Source organism: Lottia gigantea (assembly GCF_000327385.1).
Source record: "Lottia gigantea unplaced genomic scaffold LOTGIsca_91, whole genome shotgun sequence".
NCBI lineage: Eukaryota > Metazoa > Mollusca > Gastropoda > Lottiidae > Lottia > Lottia gigantea.
In genome coordinates this window covers 527,285-549,492 of record NW_008710984.1, presented here as the reverse complement: position 1 = coordinate 549,492, position 22,208 = coordinate 527,285, and the positions used below count along the sequence as shown (strand labels likewise).

The following is a 22,208-nucleotide window of genomic DNA, read 5'->3' as shown; positions in this document are numbered from 1 at the left end:
TACTGTACATTTATGTGTCTATATTTACTATAAATTTTCCGAAATCTTATGACAATTTAATTAGAACGTGACACTTGGCAGAATGATAAGACTGTTTTATCAACTGAAAAACCAATGTCCTCATATTAAAGAACTTCATAATAATTTGGTAAATCAAAACCATTAAATGTATTAATATTTTTTCAATTTATTTAGTTGTATATACTGAGTTATCTTTAAACATTGTTTGTAAATCAATATCAATAAACTAAAGACAATACATGTATACTAGACTACTGGAAATGCCGGTTTGGGGAGAGCAGGTTATTCCCTATTTTTCTAAGATCGGATAAATCAGTGAATAATTCAAAAATTTGATTAAGATAAACACTGTGTAAGTCTTTCGTGGTTACAAGCAAATTTTGACTTATTCAAGGACAATAACTTAAAACAATTCATCCAATATGAAGACTCACAACAGTCATGTTCCATTGATCACATCTATATATACATGCATACCAAAATTCATTAAGATCGGATAAATTCTGTAGCCTCTATCGTGTTCAAAGAAATATATGAGGGGGCCATTTCTATGTAAGGATATTTAAGAGTTTACCTTGGGACTTCGTGTTAAATTAATAGATACTGGCTACTGGCTATTATTGATGGCACATGCTATTATTATGTCAATCATTGTGGCTAATAGCTTTATCAAGTTTACAATGAAATATACATACACGTTACTTTAACGAATTCAATTCTCGTTGAGTCTGAGCCCTATCTTTCTGTAAAACGTTAATAGCTAGAGCGAACTGTGAAACGACCAGAGAACTCGCAGGTGATTTAACCGAACATAGAGTGAAATGATGACCGAACCTACGCGTGAATGAATATATATAAATTTATCTAATGGTTGTGATGATAGAAAGTTGGAATCACTGTAGGATTTAATGGTCATCTTCTATATCCACTTCTATCTGGAGTAGGCTTCAATTAAAACCATACTGAGAGTTAAAATGATGGTAATGAAGTTGTGGATAACAAATAAATGGGTTGGTATATTCTTAATGCTAATGGACGGTGTTATACGGCTTCAACCTTTAACGAATATGGCTTGTCACAGACAAATGTCATTGACACCAATTGACATTGATTGGGAGAAATCTCTCAAATCAGTCTTAAGTGGATGACTTCCAGTCTGTAGGATTTTACCAACCAATAACAGCAGATAATCAAACCATAATCCTACGCTTTCTGAACTTAGGCATTAGGTGCTTCGGTTCACTTTTGCGGCCAAAGCGCATCTATATACGGCTACCATAGAACTCAACTTGTCTGTATTCAAAGCAGCCGCTCTGTGGTAAATATTTGGAAGCCCTGCCCCGTTCGATGTGAACCTTATGCGATAATAAAGCCTTGGATGGTTATTTCTTGCTTAATAATTTTGAGAAGCATCGGAAGACATTGGAAGACATTGGACCAGAATTAAAAGTAGACGTGTTCCAGATTAACGTCTAAAAGAGTTAAATAATCAAAACATACTGTAGGTTAATCTGTGTTCTGATCTTACAGAAACGTTTATAAACATTATTTTTGGCGACCAATTTTCACCTATCGAACATTTATTGATCTAATGGTTGCTTATTATTCTATTCTCTTACCAAACATGTTTGTAGAGCTGGTATTCTACTCATTGAGAAAATAACTTGAAAACCATACGAAATAGCATTCAAAGTCAGTATGGGTAGTATTTTTATTTGTAAGAATTGGTTCTGTAATAACTCTTTAACAAGTCGAAGTTCACGGGGAGATATCATCTCGTGAATTATAAAAACATTCATTTTCAGTGTCATAAGCCTGGATATTTTTCTTATTTCAATTAAGATTTAAATCTGCAATTTGACAGGCATGTTTGTGTTTCTACTAAATACATTTCTAATAATTAGTAAGAACTGAAGTGCCTGTATATATATTTATAGGATGATTTATGTTTCATTATATGGGCTAAAAACAGCTTACATCATTGGGGAATTCTTGACATATATTTCAGAACATTAGTTAACCTTACCATATGGGACTATGACCTTTATGATACAAAATAGGACACAGTGTACCGATAAACAGAGTGCAAGATTATTAAGTTTACTAAGAAACTCTTTACTTTACTCATTAAAATTCCAATATTTTTTCAGATAGTTCAGTTTACCAATAAGAATACATATTGTCAATTATCATACAGCAATAGGCCTGTTAATTCCCTCGCGTTCTGGTGGTCAGAAAAAGTCGTTCTCAACAGATCTATGCACCAGTATAAATTTTCATGCCACACATATGAACCTTTAATAAAGAAAAGTTTTACCCTAACAGAATCTTTTCCCAAAACTATGATCATAATGCCTGTCACAATTGAGACTTGTTCCACATAATATGGCAGTAGTTATTAAAACGGACGTTGCTTGAAATGTCCCAAAAAGCTATCGAACTCAAAGTATCCTTTCAACAGTTTAAAGGGGAGGTAAATCGGATATGAATAATCTTTTCAAACAACAAAAATTTAATCTAGTTTGGTTTTTCTTCAGCGATAGTAAGATTTCGACAGTTAAATTTGTACCTGAATTCACCTTTTAATGAGCCAAAGTCAATTTGTGATTCTTTTAAACATATTTATTACAGTGTGTACAGGGATTTGGTCATTTGGGATTTTTTGATGATGCATTAAAGGTAGGTTTAATACTATTGAGTAAAATTGGAAATCCGTTCTGGAAACTTGCAAAGCCTAAAATCAGAGATAAATTAACACCACATAACAAATACAGAATTTTCTTGCGGGCATTAAACATATAAAATTTTTAATCGACAACTGCAGGAAAATTGTTCATATGCAAGTAAATTTCCATCTTCAAAAATTACAGAACTACAAAGCTGAAATGTCAGAAAAAAAAACTTAAATATTTGCCATAGGTTACGAAAAAGTGTCGATGTTCCTCTCGATAAGCAATATAGACCAAAAATGACAAAATACCTAACTATGCAAACAAACAAAATAATTAGACACCATGGTACTTGAAAATAACACATGACCAAATTAAAAACAATAACTGAAAGAAATGAGCTCGTTGGAGACAATAGTTTGGTAAGCTCATTCTGACAACACAAAACTATTGCAGAAAGGCTAATCTACTAGCTGATAGATAGTTGTAGCGACGTCCATTTTGGTCGAACACATGTTTGTCGCTTATATCAACATGAGAATATTATCGATATTAGTTCCCTGATTAAATAGTTAAACCATAATCTTTAATGAAACCATAAACATTATTTCAATGTCCGACAAACTGTACTTGGGACAATGGCAGTTTTCTGTGACCAGACAACAAAACGATCTGGAATAAGATAGTGTCTTTTACTTGAATGTATGGCATAGGAGTTAAAATAACTAAACCCTTAGTAAGCCTTGCCTATGGGTAAACCATTTGATCGCCTTCCAGTTGAGGACTTAGCATCTAATCATTTGTTAAATAAGTCTGGAAAACTGCTACATAACTATTAGAGTGGTGTAACCTGCATACAATGATTCAACACCGAATTTCGTCAAAGTTAAAAAAAAACGGAAATTTTTTTTTCATGTCTTAGATATTCTACAAAATAGTTAAAATTGGTTTGTTTCGATTTTCTTTACGAATCCCTCACTTTGACCCATATTTCATGTGCAACCAACTCGACAACGGCGTCAAAATGCGTCACCTATTTTCGTGTACAGTGATTGATCTATAAATAAGTCGAGAAAAACACGTTGTATGGATACCAAGTGTTATTATTAACTTTTCTTGGTATTTATCTTTCATTTCATTATAACTAGTGACAATTCCTTCAATGAACCACGATTTAAAAAAAAATAGTGACTGACAAAATAAGATATGTAGCGTGATTTATTGCTAAAAGTCATTGAAACAACATAAGAATATGGCCAACATTGTGTTCCATAATATGTTTCTGCTGACACGGAATCCGCTAGTTGATCAGATGACTCCATTCATTGGACTACATTCTAGCAGACGACACTTGGAATTCCGATTGCAGCTTGGGATTATAAGGAAATTCGGCCTATAAAAAATTGTGACGTTTGGTAATAATTGAAATCCGCCATTTTGTATTTGTCAAAGTATACATTAATACATTTTACCTTGCTTCCAATGTGGAGGTCACGCAATGTGGCACATGTAAATTATTAATCATTTCCGGAGATGCACGAAAAATAGGTTAGCACGAAATTAGGTTACTTGACTGTAATTGAATTCAAAATTTGTAAAACAAGATTCTTGGAAAGCCAGAATCAATGGCATTCAGATAAATTAGAAGACAATATATACAAATTAAAAGAGAATATTATTATTATACAGATGTTCTCACCGTTGCCAGCAGAATACATTTACCACCATAAAGACCTACATATAAGTACATTGATTAGTAACAATGTCAAGATAAGGCATTGATAAGAGTGACAAGGGTCAAGAATCATGTATTTTTTAGCACCAATTGTACTCGTTCTCCTACAATATGTTATTGAAGTTAACTCTGCTACTTGTGCATGTGCAACGTTACAGGTACACGTACGATCTGGGGCTGGTACGAAATATCCAATCCTAGGAAGTTTAGCTCAATCAAAATGTTTGACGTATGAAGGGAATCAAGTAACAGCTAATGGTTACAAGTGGGCACATGTTACTTATAATGGAAAGGTATGATGATATTTTATTTCTGTATCTGTTCATTCTACTGTCTTGCGCTTTTACCTCTACCTGGAAATGTATGTGTCGGCGATTCAAATATTTATTGTTTACTTTCACATAAATCCACTTTTTTATAATAACCGCTCTAGATCATTCTTAGTTCAATGCAAATGGAATGATGGACGTATTTTCTTTTTCAGACAGGCTATGTAGCAACTAACTGGCTTCATTTTAAAACATGCTCAGGTAATAAAACCAAAAATTTTTTGCAACTTTATCATTTACTATTCATCGATAAAATTTATCAAAATTCAATGTAACGGTATCCAAAGGTTCCGTTTCTAATTTTATATCGAGATTGTATCAATTACGGATTTTCAATGACTAAGTCGATGTGTCCATCTTTAAAAGTTCCCTTGCATTTGGCATTGTCAAAATACTTAGTTCTGTCAACCAACTTATGTTTGTTTGGAAAGATGAAAACATGTTACTTTTGGCAAAATAGTATTATACATACATAAAATAAAATACGAAGTGGAATATTGATTTGTCTGCTGTTTTGTTAACCAATCTAATTCCTTGTTTCAGTCACTACTCAATGCGCGTGTACTACAACTAGTCTCCATGTTAGAAGCGGAAGTAGTACGAGTCATTCAATAATCGGTACATTACAACCAGGACATTGTGCCCCCTTCCTTGGTGATAAAGTTACTAATGGTGGATTAGAATGGGCCCATTTGGATTTTGATCACACGGTAAATAGTTTGAAATATGAATTCACATAAATGTACCTTTGTCCTCAGAAATAAATTTCAATTATCTTTCAAATTACAATCTTCACATAAATGATTATAAAGTTTATATATCAAGTTTTTTAACCATTTGGTAAACATAAATAAACTACTCGATGTAGAATTATTTGTGTCTAAACGAACATTTAATGTATGTATCTGTTATCACCGAGTGCCATTTTGGAAACACAAATGTACATTATGTTACAAATAATAGTTTGTTTTGAAATTTATACTTAGAATGGCTGGGCAGCTGCAAAATATTTAACATTTAAAAATGGTTGTTCTTCTTCTACCAATACTGGTAAGGTTTTTACATTTATTTTTTGTAATTTGTTGTGACTTGGAATTGAAGCTTTCCTTAAACCTGGTACTGAACATACCTGTACATACCATGGCTTAGTTGAACAATGTACAATATACACGCCCATTGGGCCTTAAATTCGTGTAATATTACCTATGCATATTTAAATGAATGATTGTGGTCAGCACAATGAAAGTACTGAATCATTTCTTTCTTACACCATCAATGTGTGCCTTTAAAGAAATTCTCCTCACTTCAAATAGTGACGTCTTGATCTGATCAGGTTATTCTAGAATTATCGAAACCACAGACCACAAAGTTTAATGTGTCTATGATACACATATTAAGGCTGGATAAACCTCTTTTGAGGTTCCTTAAATGTTTTACTCCATAGCATATACCAATTACAGATTCCCAAAGAATCTGACTTTGGAGGAGCTTGTCTGTTGATTTTATCGTTGTAGGTACGCACACAGGAACAAGCACACACTCAACACAACAGCTACCAGGATGTCCACATATTGTATCAAGATCAGAATGGGGAGCCAGGAAACCTAAACATTCTGATAAACCTATGCCACATGTACCTCAGTTTCTATACATCCACCACTCGGCCTCATCACCATGTCATGATACTAAAGAATGCTCTAGATTGACCCGGATCGCCCAAGATTACTACATGGACGGTCATGGTATGTAGGATCTTATGTATTTTAGATGGTGACCTAGCACCCTGAGACTGATTTTTATCAACAGAAATTTGTGTTGTTCAATGTAGTTGAAGCTTCGGATGTGGGAGGTCAGCTGTGATGCAGTTACTGGTATCTTTTTGGTCTTAAGCGAAGTGAAAATTGGGTTAATAATTCGACCATTGATCATTTGCCCATATTATCAGAAATATCACAACTAAACCGAATATCTTAAAGTATTGATAAAAGTTGCTTTGTAAAGATGTTCCTTTTTAGTATGATACAGTCAAAATCTGGAGGAATGGAACTTTTCAGTACTGAAGATTGTCTTATAGGTAGGACATATTTTCAGGTTGGTCTGACTTGGGTTATACGTTTATGATCGGTGAAGATGGCAATGTTTATGAGGTACATGGTTGGGACGAGATTGGAGCTCATACACTAAACCATAATACAGATGGTTATGGTAAGCTATATTCACGTTTATATACTGAATTATTTTGTAATTTGTTACCACATGCAACTCATAATATCGCCCTAACGATGAACTTGGACCAAGCCAAAGTTGGGCTTTGTCTTGCTGAAAATTCCAAAATTTGCGAAAATTGATTGGATTAGATACAACTCTATAAAAAATGTTGATGTCTGGCTCATATATCATGTTTTTGGAACTGGCTAGATGATACAAAACCCTATTAAGTGTTAAGTATAATTTAATACCAGGCAAGGTGTCACTACCTCTCATTGAGAATTCAATCTGCCTATTCTACGTCTGTTTTATATCTATTCTAATAAAATAATAAAACATGGAATCGAGATTGTTTCTGACTTGATTGCTATTTGATATGATATCCTTCAAAGTGGTGTCATTTCTGTTATTACATTCCGAAAGTATGTATTTTGTTCCTGTAGAACCTTCGAATTGCAGACAACATACAATCAAATTATCTGTATGTATATAATATGGAAATTTATTAAGACTTCGTATAGCTTCGACTTATTCCAGCAAAAGTTGATACTAAAGTTCTGTGATGATTATTTTAAGATTTGTTCATGATTTTAGGTTTCTGTGTGATTGGTAATTTCATGGCCAGAGTCCCCAACACGAAAGCCCTGAATGCATTAAAACAACTGATAGATTGTGGGGTGAAAAATGGTAAAATACGATCGGACTATATCCTTAAAGGACATCGTGACGTCAGAGCTACTCTGTGTCCTGGACAAAAATTATATGATTTAATACGAACTTGGCCACATTATATGAAAAGTGGCCATGTTGTTGGCAAGTAAACAATAAAGTTTGTTAATATTAGCTTAGTTTGTAGTATGGGTGTCCTATTTGTCTGATTGTGAGAATTGTGGTGTTTTGTTGTTTTGTGTTAACTGTTAATAAGGAGTGATATTTTCTGCTATAATTTGTTTGTGCTTATCATTACTAGTTTTTATACGCCAACACAGAAATGTGGACGAATATTGTATATGTATTTGTATATGTACATGTATATATTGATGCGATTTCGGTTAAGTTCGAAGTTAGTAATAATTGGATGAATGATTTCAGGGTTATTGCCCTTGACTTAGTAAAAACACGTCAAATTTGGCTTGCAGGCACGCTATAGACTACAGTTTTTATCCGATATTGATGAAACTTAGTATATGTCTATATTGATAAGATAAGTTTGAATTTGGTCATATTCGGATGACAGTTTTGGAGTTACTGCCCTTGATTTAGTCAAAACCCTACAAATTTGGCTTGTAGTCATGATACAGGGTGCAGTTATTATCTGATTTCGATGAAACTTGGTATGCATGTATATAAGATCTCAGTCAAGTTGAAAATGGTAACAATCGGGTGAACGTTTTTGGAGTTATTGCCCTTGAATATATTCAATGCGTCTAATTTGGTTTGTACGCCTGATAGAGACTACATTTTTTATACGGTCTTGATGAAATTTGGTATAAGATCTCAGTAAAGCTTGTAAAAATCGGATGATTGGTTTCACATATTAAACCACTACAGACTTTGTTACTTTGTTATCATTTCTGACAGCTGGTAGTAGGCGTATGTTACCTTGCCTAACAAGCTATCTTTGTTCGTTGCTATCGGCTTTTGTTAGGTAGTAACATTTTTTTTTTTGTCAGTAATTTTGTTAATGACCATTTATTTATGTTTATCGTTGATAAATATATTTGCCCCCCCCCCACCCTCTCAAAAGAAAAATTTCACACTTGAAACATAGAAACGTAGAAAGAATTTTATTTATAAAAATATATTATAAATGATGATAAAATTTAAGAATGATTTTTGCTAAATATATAAAATAGTGTACAATAATACTTTGATATAAGAGGTTAGAGACAAGGCTGATTATCTGAGTAAATATTATACATTATTATATAATAAAATCACGATTCAGATTACACGGATTCACGAAATTTGATAACAGAGATCACGTGCATCGGTTTATATCCGTGTAAACGGAATGAAAATATAAGCTTCACCCCTTAACGAACTCATCATTGAGTTTGATTGGCGTGGCTACTACACGGCGTCGCTGTCGTTCCTTCGAACTTCAACAGAGCCGAAATCGACACAATCGATAAAGGTATTTTCCAAATTCCCTCAAATGTGCACACTCCAAATCTCAACAATAGCATGAATTCTGGACTTATTTAGAACTCCATCAACTTTCATGTTGACAGTAGACAGTAGACTATAAATAGGTGACGTACTTATTTTTGATTGGCTGTTCTCTAGGATTTATACAGTATACACAGGTTTTTTTTCTGTTTATACATCGATAAACTGAAAAAATGTTGAGGTCATTCCTTAAGTAATTATAATGGTCACATCGGTATGCGAATTAGAACTATATATAAAAATAAAAATTGAATCCGATATCGATAGATCATAAGTAAAATAAAAGCGAGATGGCCACTTTTGTAAAATAGAATAACAAAAAAGGTAAGTAATAACAACTATTGACATGTTATATAATACTGTGTATCGACCTTAGTAAAGGGCTTTATGAAGAACAATATGTGGAAATATTTTAAAACAATATTTGACACAACTATCATAAAGCAGCATTTAGCCTATCACATTTAAACACAATAATAATATAACTTGTACAGTTTATATGGCTTTGTGTTTATCTTTACCTTTACACTGAAAAGTGCTGCAGTCGTCAAGAAAGCATTTTTTAATAAAATTTTCACAATATTTTTTGCAATTACCTTGTTGTCAGTCTGTCAGTAATTTAGATGACATCATTGAACTCGATTGATTAATACGATTTTGAAAATAAATTGACTAAAATATTGATATTGACTATGATAGAACTTATTGCTTTACATTTATTAGGAATGGACAATATAATACACAAAGCAAACCCGATTAACTTGGCAACATATCAAAAATGAATATATATCACAAATATGCAAGGGTTTTGTTAAAAAAAAACGACGAAATAAAAAAAAGGACTACGTACAATGGTAACGTTTAAAGAAAAAAGTCTAATTTGACTTAAAGTGGGAATATGCGGGGATTTACTTCGTTATTTGGAAATATCTATATCATTATAGTCGTAAAGCAGATATAAAACTGAATTTTATGGTGAAACTTTTGTATAATCGTACTTTTTTTTTAAAAATTGTAATCAATTGTTCAACACTAATATATTATTGGAATACAAGATTTAATTCCCAATTCCTGTTTTCATGAAAATAACACAATTAAACCCTGAAGAAGGGCGATATAATTTGCAAGTTATAAAGATGTTTGTATCTGTTGTTTTAAAGATTATGTACTATACATTAGTATCCTAAAAATCTGGACATTGGTAAAATGAAGTTCAGATTTTTGACTCTTTTACAATCTTTGCTCATATTTACCTAAAAGTAGATATAAATTTTATATATAAAATCCGTGGGTAATTATCTCCCTTGGTTTGACTTCTGAAAGCATTATGAAATATTAAGTTTAGTTCTGTGGCTACGGCTGAATTAACCATGTTTGTAAAACAAATTGCACCTCTTTGCCAGATAAAAACCCTGCCTCCTATTCTTGAAAGTCTACGGTGATATAATAACGAATCCTTACGTCGGATTTAAATAAAGAGAAATTAATACAAAAAAAAAAAAACAAATTAGGCCTCTGTCGTCTAGTGAAGGAAATATTAAGATAATTATCTCATTTAAACATTTTGATTTACGTTACCCGATTTTCTTGGATTTGTTGAAAACGTTGGTCTTCTGATAGAGTACTGAAAGAGAGAAAATTGGGATAATTAGTTTCAGTTTATGTGAATATCATAATTGTCCAATATTTTAAAACATAAGTGGCTGTACATATGTACATTGAAATATACATTCAAATACTTACATCTGCTTTTGGGTCGATATGACTGAGATTAGCAGTAAAACTGGATGTAAGAGTTTGGTTGGTATATCCCTCACTGTCGTTGTCATAGTTTCGTCCTACAGATGCGTTGTTATAATCTGCTTGTACAAAGCCCTTGTAAATAAAATGAAATCGTCTGATGAAATGACTGATTATTTGGTTGGTAGATGAATAAGTATATTTATTATGTGGCTTATGATGTTCAAAATAATAGTCATTAGATGGATTTTGGTAAAAATACAAACATGGACACATAATATTATTTTAAACTTTACAATAAATTTGGTTTGCCGACGGCAATATTTAAGTAAAAAAGGGAAGTGGGTTTATTTAACATCAAATATTTAGCTCATAAAGGAAGAATGTCGGTGTCCTGCAATTGATGAATAATCATGTCTCGCTAATAAAAGTCACTTCTCCAACATTAATTACATGGCGATAATAATAAAAATGTACTTCATTGCTGACTCCAGCCTTTGAATTTTGATTATGGTAAAACTGAAAACCCTCCTCTTGTTTATCAGCAAAGTTTGTTAGTGGCATGTCACTAGTATCTAAACCAAATGCATCGTTCAATGATTCTGCATAGCTGTAAAAGACAGTAGAAATTATTGTGTGTGAAGTTAATACTACCATTTTACCTCCTCGAAAGTTTAAACATTGAAGGTTCTTATGTCTTTTATCCATGTCAGCGAAGGCTGGAAGTCAATGACATTGATAGAATTTAATTCGACTGTGTTAACAACAAAGCACAGACAATAAATGTTATAAGATGTTCCAAAAAGGAAGACCAGTGAGGCACTTAACACTACGATGTTATGCTGTTATTTTGGCAGTCCGATACAGCCAATTAGATTTGACATTGTACGGAAATTATGTCCATTATGACCAACTATGAACGTGTTATAGTCACTTAATAAAACCTTATAATGCTACTTCAGACTAAGGCGTATATGACTATTGGAACAAAGCTTTACTTGACAAAATATCAGTTTACATAGAGAATGAAAATCCTGTGAGACAACATTGACAATTCTTTGGTCCCTTTCAACCATAAACAACTCACTCGATGATTCATAGAAGTCAAGAAAGAAGTCATTTTGTCCAGCGAAACCGTGATAAATAAAGCCAGGCCCTGAATTTACTTGTCTCGTTGACTTACCGGCTTCGTTTAGAATATTTCACTCTCATCTTGTAGCAATAACATAGGAATGCAATCACTATTACCACGATGATGGCAAATGCTACAGCTACTGAGATACCTACTAGCACTTGCCACTTGAATGCTTTTTCATTACAATTTGTTCCTTGGTAGTCATAATATGTTTCACTGGTACATCTAAAATATGAAATATGAAAAAAATGGTTAACGACAATGGAAATGTACATCGTCTTAAACTTGAGCTCAGATGTTCGTATTATCAGATGAGTTTCTCTATACTTGCTCCTCTAACTTATTAACGATGACACTCGACCATAATCTAGTAGACTTTGCTGTCACGAATAGGTTGTATAATTTTAGAAACGACAATCTTTCATACTCTAACTGTGACATAATCACAATATACATGACAACATGCCACCGCAATCTAATTATGACTGATAAATATGAATCTTACCTGCACCTAAAAATTGTGTAATTTTGCAAAGACTCACAAATTCCATGTTCACCACAGCTTAGTTTTATACAATTATTTCTACACCGGTTTGATTCACAATGATATCCGTTGACGCATTTCACATTCGTAGCTTTACATACATCATTCACCATATCTGAGGCTATAAAATGGACATGCTTGAAGCTATTAAAATTGTAAAGTACAGGGGACCTTTCGAGTTACTCACCAGAGTTCAGAAGACAATGATATAAGGATATTATAAAATTATAACTTATACATTATATAACTCAATTATCTAAGAATCTATTAACATATCGTTTACATGACTTTCAAACCAACGTGCTTCAGAGAAGACCTCAATGATCATGATCAAATTGGTTTTGAACAATCATCGAAAATTAACATCAAAAACCTGATTTGAATCTAGTTGATATAGCTCTCGGAACATGCCAGATAACATCTTTAAATTTGAATTGTCCATCAGTGGCTTTACCTATATCGATACAAAAAATATCCCTCTAAAATCCAACAAATCGATAATACCAAGTAATTATCCATAAAACTACAAGTAATTATTGAAAAACACGTAAAATGTTTTTCAATTATTACTTAGTTTGTGGATTTATTGGATTTATTGTTAATGTCTGCCTTATAGTCGTGACATTGTTTAAATCCACCGATGACTATATAAGAATTTAAAATTCAAAGAAGAAGCGATATGTTAAAATTCATTCCGTACAATGTAACTCCAGAATTCTGAAACTTTATTGACTTTATAAATTTTTATGCAAAACAGATTTTGAATTGATAACAATGCCAAGCACACATAGAATGTAAAGGCGCGATACTTTTATCATATTTCACGAAACATTAATCATAAAGCAACTATATTAAAATGTAACAACCGAGTGATTTTCTTATATCAAAACCATATGACAACTGCATACTCAATTTCATAAAAACGTATTTATTTAAAGTTTAACGGCGTTATTAATTCACTGTATCTGGATTGAATATTCGTCATATTTCAATTGAGGACGCACAATCAAATGAACTGGTCAAGTTGATATTAGAAACGACTGGATTGGTAGAACTAGAATATTGCAACTAATCAAATGTCAAGTTGAGAGGAAATGACGAAAAAACGATCTCCGTAAGCAATCAGGCCACAAAAAGCTTATTTCAATGTGCAAAAGTCCTAAATTCAGAAGAAAAAAAACACAACTAGTTTGTTGAGAATCTTACTTCTCGTATGTTGCTCCCAAAACTTTTAAAGAATGGTGTAATAGCACGCTTACAGGATGCAAAATTTCTTAAATTATTTGAACTCCTGACTAAGACTTCCAGGTAAAGACCTAACGTTTCCAGTGGTAAATTAAATGTTGTAAATCAGCAACATAAGGCAATGCCTACATGACGATCGGATCTTTCCTCAATATTCGTCATGATCGAGGATAGATCCGCTCGATTGCCACGTTCGCTTTTCTAACCATTATTTTTCTTAAATACGAGGACCTCGAGTAATTAGCTTTAGCCATCGACAATTCTTACACCAAAATGAAATATGAAGTAGAAAAGAAATGTTTTAACAAACTTACAAGGTGGGTTGTTTTCGACCGACATACTGTAATTAAGGTAAGTGCTACTTGACACATTTGAAAAGGTATTGTTTAGAGTGTCTAAACTGTTTGTTTTATTCTGATCTTGAAAGCCACGAGCATCAACAGATAGAATACTTTTGATGTAAACACTACCTTCCCTGAAATACATATTAAACTAATTAAGTTTAGCTTTTATCATTAAATTTGCAATCAACCAAATCCTACTATACGGATGACTCTGTGTACAATCATCAAAAACTATGGCGATATTCTGTTCAAATTATTGTATAAAGCAGTTATATACTAAGTAGGTTGTATTCTTAGAAATTTTATATTTGACACAATATAATATCATTTAGTATGATTTGTTAGGGTGCCCATAATTAAAACATACATACCATATCTTCACAATTTCGTAGCTTTTACACAAACTTTTATCACATGTGTTAGATATTGTTCCACGTATCTAAAACAAGACCAAAAATGAAAAAAAAAAGTCTAGAATTGACAATAATTGAGAGTGCCAAAGTTTCAGCTGTCATCGAATCTGGTTAATAGTTTGTGTCTATGACATCGTTGAGCTGAAAACATGCCTCTATCCGCACATGAGATAAGATATTTTATTCTTGAAAATTTCATGTATGACAAAAAAAAGAGTACTTACAAACAAAGAGAATTCTGTTTCATTAAAATCAGTGAAAGCCATTTCAATTTTTATATCCATATCAAATTTAAACACAGCATCATCTGGAAAGGAGATATGTGCGTAGATACATGCTCCAGTATCGAAAATATTATTAGTTGACCCTTTGGTCACGATATGTAATACTTGTGTACATGCATAACAATGTTTTAATGGGAAAAGGGGTTATTTCTTCTTCAAAATAATGCTCACATACAACAACCACAGACAACCGAGGATATAATTGATCGTTGTTTTGAAAGCTCTGCAATCTTGACCGCTAAACAACCCACTTATTTATCCCCCACTTAATCGAATGACGTGTTCGAAAATATCCCTCTTTGTTATTGAATTATGAACGTACCAAGAATTGGATCTTTCGTTGGATATTGTGTCGTGGACTGAGCGACAGTAGTTGAACCTGTTGAGACATCTGTCACTCCGCTATTAGTTGACTGATTTGTAACTCCGACAATTGTTGTCTGACTCGTTGTTCCGTCATCAGTAACAGTTGTCTGACCAGTCACTTGGCTATCTGTTGTCTGGTCTGTTACTTCGTTATTTGTCGTCTGATCTGTCTCTCCGATATCTGTCGTCTGATCTGACACTCCGGTGCTTACTGTTGTCTGACCCGTTACGTCATTATTTGTCGTCTGATCTGTTTCTCCTTTTTCCGATGTCTGGACTGTCTCTCCGATATCTGTCGTTTGATCTGACACTCCACTGTTACTCGTTACTTCGCTATTTGTCGATTGATCTGTTGTCTGACCCGTTACTTCGTTATTTGTCGATTGATCTGTTACTCCGTTATCTGATGTCTTGCCTGTCTCTCCAATATCTGTCGTCTGATCTGACACTCCGGTACTTACTGTTGTCTGACCCGTTAAATCATTATTTGTCGTCTGATCTGTTTCTGCTTTTTCCGATGTCTGACCTGTCTCTCCGATATCTGTCGTTTGATCTGACACTCCACTGTTACTCGTTACTTCGTTATTTGTCGATTGATCTGTTGTCTGACCCGTTACTTTGTTATTTGTCGATTGATCTGTTACTCCGTTATCTGATGTCTGGCCTGTCTCTCCAATATCTGTCGTCTGATCTGACACTCCGGTGCTTACTGTTGTCTGAACCGTTACGTCATTATTGGTCGTCTGATCTGTTTGTCCTTTTTCCGATGTCTGGCCTGTCTCTCCGATATCTGTCGTTTGATCTGACACTCCACTGTTACTCGTTACTTCGTTATTTGTCGATTGATCTGTTGTCTGACCCGTTACTTCGTTATTTGTTGATTGATCTGTTACTCCGTTATCTGATGTCTTGCCTGTCTCTCCAATATCTGTCGTCTGATCTGACACTCCGGTACTTACTGTTGTCTGACCCGTTAAATCATTATTTTTCGTTTGATCTGTTTCTGCTTTCTCCGATGTCTGACCTGTCTCTCCGATATCTGTCGTTTGATCTGACACTCCACTGTTACTCGTTACTTCGTTATTTGTCGATTGATCTGTTGTCTGACCCGTTACTTTGTTATTTGTCGATTGATCTGTTACTCCGTTATCTGATGTCTGGCCTGTCTCTCCAATATCTGTCGTCTGATCTGACACTCCGGTGCTTACTGTTGTCTGAACCGTTACGTCATTATTGGTCGTCTGATCTGTTTCTCCTTTTTCCGATGTCTGACCTGTCTCTCCGATATCTGTCGTTTGATCTGACACTCCACTGTTACTCGTTACTTCGTTATTTGTCGATTGATCTGTTGTCTGACTCGTTACTTCGTTATTTGTCGATTGATCTGTTTCTCCGTTATCTGATGCCTGGCCTGTCTGTCCGATATCTGTCGTCTGATCGGACACTCCACTGTTTACTGTTGTCTGACCCGTTACTTCGTTATCTGTATTCTGACCATCAGTCGCACCATCCATAGACGGTGAAGTTGTAGAATCATTTATCGTACTTTCCTCGCTTGATCCGACTGACGGTGATCCACTTGTGGTTGATGCATTTATTAAGTGTAGAATGTGAAGAACTGAAATGGTGAAACCACGAATATTAAAGAAAAAAGGTTCTTAGGAATGAACATATCTACATAATTATGTTTGCTAATTTGTTAATATGCACCCGCGATCTAGATTTGTTCAATCTCCGTGAAAAATATCTACGTCATAGATGTGTTGAACCATGACTTTAGCAGAAAATAAGGTTACTTACCAGATATAAGGGCAAAGGAAATATGTAGTTTCATTTTTTTCTTTGCGTGCTGAAATGATTAAATGTGTTATTGAGTTTATGCAATTCGAAAATACTACCCAGGAGACATGGGAAACCTTCTGGAAAGAAAATCTTTTTTCTGGTTCGTGATTAATATGGATTAGGAAAGTGTTCATGTATATCTTTATTTCGTAGTGTTAATCAGACATCTTTTCTGATTAAAATAGTGTTAGCATCTTATCATGATGTTTATGCTAGGCTATCTCTGTTACATTGTGTTAATGCTAGCTCAATATCTCTTTTACATGATGTTTATGCTAGCTCAATATCTCTTTTACATGATGTTTATGCTAGCTCAATATCTCTTTTACATTGTGTTAATGCTAGCTCAATATCTCTTTTACATGATGTTTATGCTAGCTCAATATCTTTTACATGATGTTTATGCTAGTTCAATATCTTTTTACATGATGTTTATGCTAGCTCAATATCTTTTACATGATGTTTATGCTAGTTCAATATCTTTTACATGATGTTTATGCTTGCTCAATATCTTTTTTACATGATGTTTATGCTTGCTCAATATCTTTTTTACATGATGTTTATGCTTGCTCAATATCTTTTTTACATGATGTTTATGCTTGCTCAATATCTTTTACATGATGTTTATGCTTGCTCAATATCTTTTTTACATGATGTTTATGCTAGTTCAATATCTTTTTACATGATGATTATGCTTGCTCAATATCTTTTTTACATGATGTTTATGCTTGCTCAATATCTTTTACATGTGTTTATGCTTGCTCAATATCTTTTTTACATGATGATTATGCTTGTTCAATATCTTTTTACATGATGATTATGCTTGCTCAATATCTTTTTTACATGATGATTATGCTAGTTCAATATCTTTTTACATGATGATTATGCTTGCTCAATATCTTTTTTACATGATGATTATGCTTGCTCAATATCTTTTTTACATGATGATTATGCTTGCTCAATATCCTTTTTACATGATGTTTATGCTAGTTCAATATCTTTTTACATGATGTTTATGCTAGCTCAATATCTTTTTTACATGATGTTTATGCTAGTTCAATATCTTTTACATGTGTTTATGCTTGCTCAATATCTTTTTTACATGATGTTTATGCTTGCTCAATATCTTTTTACATGATGTTTATGCTTGCTCAATATCTTTTTTACATGATGTTTATGCTTGCTCAATATCTTTTACATGATGTTTATGCTTGCTCAATATCTTTTTTACATGATGTTTATGCTAGCTCAATATCTTTTACATGATGTTTATGCTTGCTCAATATCTTTTACATGATGTTTATGCTTGCTCAATATCTTTTTTACATGATGTTTATGCTTGCTCAATATCTTTTTTACATGATGATTATGCTTGCTCAATATCTTTTACATGATGATTATGCTTGCTCAATATCTCTTTTACATGATGATTATGCTTGCTCAATATCTCTTTTACATGATGTTTATGCTTGCTCAATATCTTTTTTACATGATGATTATGCTTGCTCAATATCTCTTTTACATGATGATTATGCTTGCTCAATATCTTTTTTACATGATGATTATGCTTGCTCAATATCTTTTTTACATGATGATTATGCTTGCTCAATATCTTTTTTACATGATGTTTATGCTAGTTCAATATCTTTTTACATGATGTTTATGCTAGCTCAATATCTTTTTTACATGATGTTTATGCTAGTTCAATATCTTTTACATGTGTTTATGCTTGCTCAATATCTTTTACATGATGTTTATGCTTGCTCAATATCTTTTACATGATGTTTATGCTTGCACAATATCTTTTACATGATGTTTATGCTTGCTCAATATCTTTTTTACATGATGTTTATGCTAGTTCAATATCTTTTACATGTGTTTATGCTTGCTCAATATCTTTTTTACATGATGTTTATGCTAGTTCAATATCTTTTACATGATGTTTATGCTTGCTCAATATCTTTTACATGATGTTTATGCTTGCTCAATATCTTTTTTACATGATGTTTATGCTAGTTCAATATCTTTTACATGATGTTTATGCTAGCTCAATATCTTTTTTACATGATGTTTATGCTAGTTCAATATCTTTTACATGATGTTTATGCTTGCTCAATATCTTTTTTACATGATGTTTATGCTTGCTCAATATCTTTTTTACATGATGATTATGCTAGCTTAATATCTCTTTTACATGATGATTATGCTAGCTCAATATCTCTTTTACATTTTGATTATACTAGCTCTAAATCTCTTTTACATGTGTTTATGCTAGCATAATATCTGTTTATGCTGTTGGTTCAAGCATCATGTCTTTATCATGTTTGTTGATACTGCAATCAATCATTTTTACATGGTTGGTATTGGTGCGATTGCTAGAGATGGTCGCACCATACAATGGCTATCGCTGAAAATAAACTAAACTTTATAAATCTTAAAAATAAAATTATTACAAAGAGCTTGCCCTTATTTTTCACCCAATGACTTAATCCCATATTGACCTTATTGACAATATAACCTTCTTATCAGACGAGGAGTGAACAGAAGTTGACCAAATAATGATAAACGGTCGGGTCTGAACATTTGTGACTCTCAAACAAGCTGAAAACGCAGGAAAAAAATTAACAGGGAACACAATCATTTCTGTACCGCAATGGTCTGCATAAAAGCTTTGTTAAGCTTCGACTTCATCAAAACAAAATAGCAGCACCACAGTGGCGGATTTTGGACTTGTTGGGCCGTAGGCATACGAACAGTAAAGGGCCTAATTTCTCATTTTAAGGAGGGGGCATGGTGTGATTACAATTTTATGGCAGGAAGTTTGCGATCTTTTTTCAGGAACGGTTCAGTCAGCTCATCTGCATCAATCGTATGCACGATATCGGCATTCATCACCATCAGGCTCAAACAATTTTTACTGTTACAAAATTTGTTATGGGCCGAATTTTCCATGGACCGAAAAGCAGCTGCCTAGTTTGCCTATAGGTTATTCCGCCTCTGGTCTGGAATAGTTCGCTGATTCACCAGCTACGGCCAGGAAAACAGAGCGACAACAGTTGTGTTACTATCTAATGTATTTTTCTTAGTAAATTTAAATGAAAAATTTCACCTCTTATAACAGTTCAATTAACACTCTCAGAAATTACAAAATTGTAAAATTGAGCCAATTTCCATCAGTGAAAACAAAATTAATGTATTTTTGTTTGTGTATTATAATCTAATTTCAGATTATTATTCTAAAATGTTCCGGGAAAGCCTAAATTTTAGACAACGCAGTGTAGCAGGATATAAGAATAAAATATAATTTATCTTATATCAAATCTTTTATCAGATATAAATATTAATGAGAGGTTATAAAAGAGTCAACAGACTGTTTCGGATAATGACTAAGAAAGAAATTCGAAGACCTCCTGTGTATGTATATTTACGTATATAATATTGGATTACATTATGATATGATAATGTCACTATAAAACCTAGAATTGGTTTACTCAGTAAGGGCTTACAGCAATAAACTACACTTTATATCTAGGTTGTCATACCGGGTTCACAATTTCCCTATACAAAATTCCACACAAACAGAAAGCTGGAAAGGGGAATTATATTGGCAGATAAAGTGTTAAAAAATTCTTTCCAGACACAGAAAAAAAACAAGTCACTATTTGAATTCTTTTCAAAAATGATGGCGACCGAAACAATGCTTAAAAGAGTATAACATAGTTTTCAGGTCTTTAATGACTACTGTGTCTGCTGTTATAACAGATTATTTTTAACAATGCTGTAAAATGATGATATATTATGTAGCTTATATTTCCAATATGGCTCATATCACGAAGACGCAAAACCAATGTACGTAACAATAAATGACAGATAGATTGCCATCCAACAGCAAGAAATCATTTCATTAATTTTTCACAAATCACAAATTTAGCATATACATAAACAAAGAAATAAATAAATTGAAAACAAGGGCAATAACTCATATAATTTGATATTTTCTTTTCGATTTTCGATAGGATACGTAGTACCGTTTGACAATATGATAAAAACGGGTCTAAAAACTGAACTAATTTCAATGGAAATTAAATAGCAGATTCAAATGCTCTGGATTAACGGATTACGGTTTCATCCATTTATAATTGTGTAATATTTGTGTGTTCGCTCCATGTCGACTTATTCATTAAATATCAGACCAAAAAATTCTAATAAGGAAATTGTTAGTCTTTTTAAAAATAGTCATTCGTTTTTATAGAAAGAAATGTATTTGAAATAAGCAGAAAGTTAAGTATGCTTACCAATAATTTGGGTATTAGATCCTGAATGAATATATGAACATATCACATCTGATCCGACAGAAAGGAGTGGTATTAGGGTATTACTGATAAGAAGGAAATATGATTTATATCAGTTATAAAGAAAGAGATTAAAGGGACGAAGCCTGGTGAACAAATTTTGATTTCCTCGTCACCGAATTCATTCTCTTGGTATGAATGTATGATCTTCGTACTACCTAATATTTTCGGATTTGACTTTTTGTACTTGTTCAGTCAGTTCATATTACTTCATTTGGTTCATCCATATTTCATAAGTTGTCCTGAAGACGATTCTTCAACCCAAACAAATGTCGACAATATTTGGAAAATGATCGCCCATGTTTCGAGGATTTAACTTTAATGCAGTATAAATATTCCGATTTCTTAAGTGATAAAGGCAATAGCACAATGACGATTTTATGTGAATTTTATGATATCTTATCAGGGCGATATAATCAAGAATGATTCAATACAGACCTGTCATAAGATACAAATTTTCGATACTTGTATTTCGGTATATATATTGAAAATGTCTGATTATAATCCTCATGATTTAGTAGGAATATAATATATATATATATATAGTTACGAAATGTGTTCAAAATACAGTTCTAGATCTTTCGATATATTTTATTTCAGAATGATTGTGTGAACAAAAAGTGTCATTTGTTATTGATGCAAGTCAGAATGCTAGAACATTACCGGTCATTTTCCATTGGCGGCGCCAGACTCCAGAGACTGATAGGGCTGACTAATGGGGGAAAACTGTCGAGGCTGAATTCAAAATGCGGCAGTTCTGTGGAGAACTCATGGAGCGTCTGAGGTGGTTCTGGCAAGACAATTTTCGC

The 22,208-nt window shown here is 33.0% G+C and overlaps 4 protein-coding genes across 4 annotated transcripts; 2 read left to right on the top strand and 2 right to left on the bottom strand.

Moving 5' to 3' along the window:
• Nucleotides 1-4,520: 4,520 nt before the first annotated feature.
• LOTGIDRAFT_197928 (hypothetical protein) lies at nucleotides 4,521-5,804 on the top strand (the record flags this gene model as incomplete). The annotated part of the gene is made up of 4 exons (XM_009068592.1): nucleotides 4,521-4,718; nucleotides 4,910-4,955; nucleotides 5,298-5,464; nucleotides 5,741-5,804. Coding segments are annotated over 4 exons (474 nt in total), but the record flags the coding sequence as incomplete, so codon positions are not given.
• A 511-nt stretch (nucleotides 5,805-6,315) lies between these two features.
• Nucleotides 6,316-7,783, top strand: LOTGIDRAFT_134508 (hypothetical protein; the record flags this gene model as incomplete). The annotated part of the gene is made up of 3 exons (XM_009068591.1): nucleotides 6,316-6,496; nucleotides 6,846-6,959; nucleotides 7,557-7,783. Coding segments are annotated over 3 exons (522 nt in total), but the record flags the coding sequence as incomplete, so codon positions are not given.
• Nucleotides 7,784-8,730: 947 nt separating this feature from the next.
• Nucleotides 8,731-15,878, bottom strand: LOTGIDRAFT_236976 (hypothetical protein). Its single transcript, XM_009068590.1, has 9 exons — nucleotides 15,162-15,878; nucleotides 14,780-14,862; nucleotides 14,514-14,581; nucleotides 14,113-14,273; nucleotides 12,515-12,674; nucleotides 12,058-12,234; nucleotides 11,352-11,484; nucleotides 10,878-11,009; nucleotides 8,731-10,387 (listed from the first exon to the last, which is right to left on the bottom strand). Exons 2-9 carry the CDS (start codon nucleotides 14,837-14,839, stop codon nucleotides 10,310-10,312), a joined length of 969 nt encoding a protein of 322 aa, XP_009066838.1. The 5' UTR covers nucleotides 14,840-14,862; nucleotides 15,162-15,878; the 3' UTR covers nucleotides 8,731-10,309.
• A 2,559-nt stretch (nucleotides 15,879-18,437) lies between these two features.
• Nucleotides 18,438-18,680, bottom strand: LOTGIDRAFT_78920 (hypothetical protein; the record flags this gene model as incomplete). Its single annotated transcript, XM_009068558.1, has 1 exon — nucleotides 18,438-18,680. A coding segment is annotated over one exon (243 nt), but the record flags the coding sequence as incomplete, so codon positions are not given.
• Between the last annotated feature and the right edge of the window lie 3,528 nt (nucleotides 18,681-22,208).

Excerpts from the sequence above, each read along its gene's own strand:
- LOTGIDRAFT_236976 (XM_009068590.1), bottom strand. The coding sequence starts at position 14,839 with ATGGATATAAAAATTGAAATGGCTTTCACTGATTTTAATGAAACAGAA. Across the intron at positions 14,582-14,779 it reads AAACAGAATTCTCTTTGTTT|ATACGTGGAACAATATCTAA; the intron begins GTAAGTACTCTT and ends GTCTTGTTTTAG. Across the intron at positions 12,235-12,514 it reads TACACAATTTTTAGGTGCAG|ATGTACCAGTGAAACATATT; the intron begins GTAAGATTCATA and ends TTCATATTTTAG.